General features: G+C 38.0%; 1 protein-coding gene across 1 annotated transcript; it reads left to right on the top strand.

Annotated features, from left to right (window-relative positions):
• Window positions 1–1,216: 1,216 nt before the first annotated feature.
• LOC139720566 (uncharacterized) lies at window positions 1,217–2,908 on the top strand. The gene has a single exon (XM_071631916.1). The coding sequence runs from the start codon at window positions 1,217–1,219 to the stop codon at window positions 2,906–2,908; it is 1,692 nt and encodes a 563-aa protein (XP_071488017.1).
• The last annotated feature ends 3,091 nt before the right edge of the window (window positions 2,909–5,999 follow it).

The raw sequence follows: 5,999 nt of genomic DNA, 5'->3' as shown, positions 1-5,999 counted from the left end.
TGTTCTACTAATGTTGCTGCTTTCACTCAATCCACATTGCTCTTTGGGTTTACCTTCCCTTTAAAATTGAAAATTCAGAAACGAGCGCATGACGACATCAGTCCTGAACGCTGACGCAGCTGTTGGAATGGACATTGCTCTGTACATAATTACACAAATGCCTTTGTGTACCTCGAAAAAAAGTGTGTCGTTATCTCAAACTATTCTAACAGATCTTGGAAGGAGCTGGGAATGTCGAATCATATCCAAAGTCATCATTTTCCACCATGGTATCGAAATCCTTGACACCTCTTCCGACTGACATTTTCGTTAGTATCACTCACTTTCTTAGATTAAAGGGGAATTCCAGACGATTTTCATAATTTCACATCATGTAGTACATAAATCAACAGCTCAATGTATAGATTTTTAGAATTTATTATGATTATTGAGCAGAGAAACAATACTTTGAAAAACAAATTACACTGAACAAGGACGATGACATAGGAGGCTCACATATTTCAGAAATAAAGCAGTGTAATTCCATTGCAATACCGCTTGCTTGCGAGTTCACAAGTGTATAATCTATGCATGCCTTTTTCTTTTGTTCTGCTTCCTTGAGTCCCAACTCATGCATTCTTATTGTGACCCTGCCATGTCATCACCCTTGTCCATTGCAATTTGTTATACATTTCGAAAATAGGCCTATTCTTATTCTTCATCCCAATTAACATACATTCTGAAACTCTGTCTTCATTACAACTAATTTATAGGCCCTAGTTGTTCAAATGTAAAAATCTGAAAATCATCCAGAGGTCTCCTTTAAAGTGCTGCTTTTATGCACAGATGCAAAAAATAGATTTGTTTTTCGAAATGAAGCTTTTCATGAGAATGAATGGAAAATCGAAGAGAAATATAGACACCCTCTTGAGTGCAATATCTGCAATCAAGCAATTAACACTTAAGGAAGAGACAAATGTACACAAATGGCCTGGCTGAGATGTTCCTTACCGGCAAAGAGAGATGAATGTCATACCGTGTTGAGGGAAATTATCCTGCTAAATTTGACCCAAAAATTGATCAACATCTGGAGTTGATTCATTTGCAATGTGATCGATAAAATGCTTGAGCGAAAAAAAGGCAGAAAGTTAGGTGCCTCTCGCTGCGCAAACACTGCAGAGGCTCAAACGCCCACAGCTGAGCAGACGACGCGTTGGACTCTGCTTCACTTGCGACAATGCATCTCTCAAGGAGAAGAAAAATACGACTCGCTCTCGCTACCATCGCCGTGTTCATGGTAGGCCGCGCCGTCGTGGAATACCTCGTCGCGCAGTACGACCCAAACATGAGAGCTCTAGCGTCTGGTCTCGACAACAAACGAGATGTCCACGCTGGTCACCCTTGGAACAGAGGCAGACATGGTATCTTTGACCGTTTCTCCGCCTCGCTCACAAATCGTACGGCCGTCGGTGGTAATTCTGATGCTGAGCACATGGCGGGCCGTGTTCCTGTCACCGTCTCGCATGGACCAGCTAACTTTTATCATTCAAAAGAGATCAAAGACGGTAACAAGATAAAGTTGACTATGCCGGTAAATTTCCACAAAGTTACATCAAGGAATAGTACAGACACATTGGAGAAGGGTACAAGAAAGAATAGTACAGAGACATCAATGAAGGCATCTGACGGCAAGTCTGTACACAACGCTAACACGACGTATAAGAGCAAAGGACACGGAAGCGATCCTACTGAGAAGAAAGAGGCTGCAGCAAAGGACCAGCAGTCAGCAAAGTTAAACGAGAATAAAGGAGACAAACAACATGGTCCATACTTTCTTACAGAAGAAAAAGGTGTAGTAAACGGAACATTCAAAAGTGGTGGTGATAACGGAACACGTCAAATAGAAAATAAGCAACAGGTATACCTGAAAATAAACAAATCCATTCAGGATAAGAAAATTCCACAGGTGAAAATAAATGAGACTGGTGGTTGGCTCCGTGAAGTGCAGTGGGAACCACGAATGGACCTCCACGACTACAAATACTTGATAAATCCCTCAAAAACGTGTTTCACTGAAGATGGGGACAGAGCAAATATTACACTCCTGATCCTTGTCGCTACTGCACCACAACATAGCATGCGTCGTATGGCAATCAGGCGAACTTGGATCAACGGAACAAACGCTCACAATCTCCCGGCGAGGACACTATTTATGCTGGGCGTTTCAAGCGACAAGACAGCACAGCGCATGGTTGAAAACGAGGCTAGGCGATTCAACGACATTCTGCAGGAGGATTTCGTGGATTCGTATCATAATCTCTCCATCAAAACCATTATGGGTTTCAAATGGGCAGCCAGGTTTTGTTCGCACGGACAGTTCCTCATGAAAACCGATGACGACGTCGTCGTCAACGTCTACACACTGGCACGAGACCTTTCGCTGGTTGACGAGAAAAGTCGCAGCGACTACGTCGTCGGTCGCCGAACCAGCGAAGCTCCGATTAGGAATGTTAAAAATAAATGGTACACGCCAAAGCATTTATTTCCTGGCAGCATGTATCCGCCGTACCCTCAAGGACATGGTTATATTCTCTCCATGGATCTTGCGGTCCGCCTCTACAGGGTGTCAACTGAGGTTCCCCTCTTCCCTTGGGAGGACGTTTTCGTCGGCATACTGCTGGACAAACTCGGCGTGACAGTCCAGGGTAAAACGTCGTTTCATTTCACCGACTGCATGTACAAATCCGGTCCTTTAATCAAGTCAAATGTTACAATCTTAGCGCTACAAAGAGGCTACATCACTTGGGATCTTTTTACCGAGGAAATAGAACAGGTATGGAGGGTCATTGAAACCGGGAGATGGCCAAAGTTTGAGGAAAAGGACAAATGTACGAAAGAAAAAATACTTAATAGTGCCTATTTGCCGTGATAATAGGACAACATCAGCACACGTAGGAAAGTGAACTATTGCGTTTGTATCACATTGGTTGATTTTTTTTTTTTTTTGATATCACAATCACAAATGATTTGGGTAAAGATGGCCGTTGAGCAGATAACTCGGAGAGGAATTTTCCATTAAGAAAAGACAAAAAAACACAAACAAACAAACAAACAAAGGGAAATACAAGACTATGAGCAGTCCCTAAAATGTATCATTTCTATTCATTATATGCAGGGGGAAAAGGAAAAATATTGAAAGAAAGTATGACCAACGGAAATGCAGTGATTATTCAGATTACGATTCACAAAAAGGCTCAATGTCTGAATTTTATTGGTAATGACTTGTGTACTTCTGCTTGTCAATTTGAAGTTTTCTCATGTGACTATGGGCGAGTAAGTTGTTATAGATACACAGTTGAATTCAATTAAGACGCGGATTCTGCTGTTTGTTTTATATGTATGTATATATATATATATATATATATTATAATATTTTCCTTTGTTTTGATTTGCACTGAGAAAATATCGCAAGTCTGATAATATTTTAGCATAGTAATAGTAATACAGTTAACTATAGTAGTAACTACAGTAATAGTTTATTGGTATCGGTATGATAGTATGGATAATGGTGTAAGAGTAGTGAAACACCAAGAATATCTGACTGAACCTGAGATAACAGTATTTACAATGAGACTTAAGTGGCCACGTATATAAGAATAACTGGAAGCAATAGTAATAGAGTAGAAGTTCTTTATAACATTATGTAGCGATGAAGAGAGGGAGATATGCATATCTATATATATATATATATATATATATATATATAATATAGAGAGAGAGAGTGAGATGAACAAGTTGTTTAAACATTGCCTATACGCAATCCTGGTCTCGATTGGTAAAGAAATTTAGATTTTTCAGAAACAAACAAATATAAGTATTCGCAAGTTTCTCGTATAGGCTGTATCACAAGAAAATGTTTGCAAATCCTAATTGATGAATGTCAGCCATATACGAGATGTCCTCAATTATTTTTGGAGAAAGTAAAGGAACGTTCTTACTGCAACTGATCTGAAAATAAGGTTGCTCTACATAGACGTAATTTACTGATTGAACAGGAAAGTTCTTAATTGTTATATTGCCCACGCATTGTCTTATCCTAAAGATAATAGCGAAATATCATATCGCGACTATGTGTATCTTGATTTTGTTGGTACGGTATTACTCATGCCGCAAAAGCATATTATCCGAGTGACAAAGAGTTCTAGAAAGTTCTGAGAAATCCATGAGATGAATCGCCTTTTCTTCACACCAACTGAAGAAATTGACATCCTGGACACTACCAACTGAAAAATAAGGTTACATTGTAGTCATGACGAAATGAGTTTGCACTTAATTGGATAAATCGTCATGTGGCATATTGCAGCGGCACCCAACCATTTTGCTCTCACTTTCATCATGATTTTTGATGAAAATGAATTGATTTACTGAATCCCGATCAACATGGTTTTAAAAAGTATCAATCAAAAGACTCCACACTTATAAAAAAACCCGACAACAACTAAAAGCACATGTGTCGCTGAAGTCATGTACAGCTTGTATCGTATGTGTAGGCAACTCTCTATAGTCCAGTCAAAATATGAAATGACCCACAACTAATTGCAACAGAAACGATTCCACTTGCATTTGACCCGGAAGAGCTATCAAAATAACATATTAAAAGTTCCCTAAAATTCGAGTGGTGGATCAGTGTCTAATTTGCATAAATTCAAGATGGCCGCCGTACAACCTATTTATGCCTATATCTGGGGATATGTAACCCACAGAAAGTAAATTCCGGTGTCTAATCCTATGTTTTTTAGGTCAAGGAATACAAATATGTTATGTATAGCAACTTTCAAACATCCTTTTATATAGTTTTTGCATATATTTGCATATAATTACATGCAAAATGGTCGCCATATTGCCTGCGCAAGCCCGTATCTTCGTATATCATTAATGTAGTACACTCAGGAATAAGTCGCTATATATCTGGACATAAAACCGCAGAAAATAAATTCTGGTGTCTAAACCTATAGATGTTTTTTAGGTCAGGGAATACAATTATGATATAAGCAGTAACTTTCAAACTTCCCTTTATACATTTTTTTGCATATATTTCCATTCAATTAAATGCAAAATGACCGCCGTAGTGCCACTACAGGCTTATATTTCTATCTGTAAAAGGTACCTAGTGATGGTGTCTGTGGTCTTAATTTTACTACTGAGAATCACTGATGTAGAATACGTTCCACTCAGCAATAGTTACCTATATTTCACTAAAAATTTGCATATATTTATACATAAATCTATTCAAATTACTACCGTGAATATGATTTCAGATATACGAATACAAGCTGCAGAAGGTTGATTGTACTGTAATGTCTCATCCAAGATATCAAGGGAAAATTGTTATACCATTTAAAACCTTGATGATTATCCTACACCTAGTGTGTATATTCTTGCATTTATTAAAAGTATTGTATTACATTGTACTCACATTTTCTTGAGATACAGCCTCAAAACAGAGAACAACTGTAAGTAGCATCGAATAGAACATATCTTTATTAACTGTAGATTCAACTTATCTTCCAAAGTGTGCTCAATAGGTACACAAATATTAAAGTCTAAAATTATGTAGTAGGAATCGTTAAAATATTTCATGATTGCATGATATCTAATGTATTATGTTTTGTAATTTGCCCTCATGTTTACTGCTTATTACTTGTGTCTATGTTGCAATTCTTTATTTCTTCTCTCTTTTTTTTTGCCAAGGGGGGGGGGGGCATGTCATCAAGTTCATGATTATCCATAAGCTACTCTACAAAAGTTTAATGAGTTTGGACATATCTCATATAGCTTTCAAAGTGTGCTTACGGTACACAAAAATTGGTCTTAAATCATTCAGCAGGTTTTTTTTTTTCAAACATCTTTTTTCTTACCTACGATGATTTACATCCATGTTTAGTTGATACTTGTGTCCTTTGTTGCAAAACTTTTGGTAAAGGCATGTTTATCAATGAGCAACATATGACCGTGATAAT

The sequence above is a fragment of the Diadema antillarum genome, unplaced genomic scaffold (assembly GCF_040938485.1).
Source record: "Diadema antillarum isolate AM-2024a unplaced genomic scaffold, OU_Dant_1.0 scf00000129, whole genome shotgun sequence".
Taxonomy (NCBI): Eukaryota; Metazoa; Echinodermata; class Echinoidea; order Diadematoida; family Diadematidae; genus Diadema; species Diadema antillarum.
This window is presented reverse-complemented; position numbering and strand designations above follow the sequence as displayed.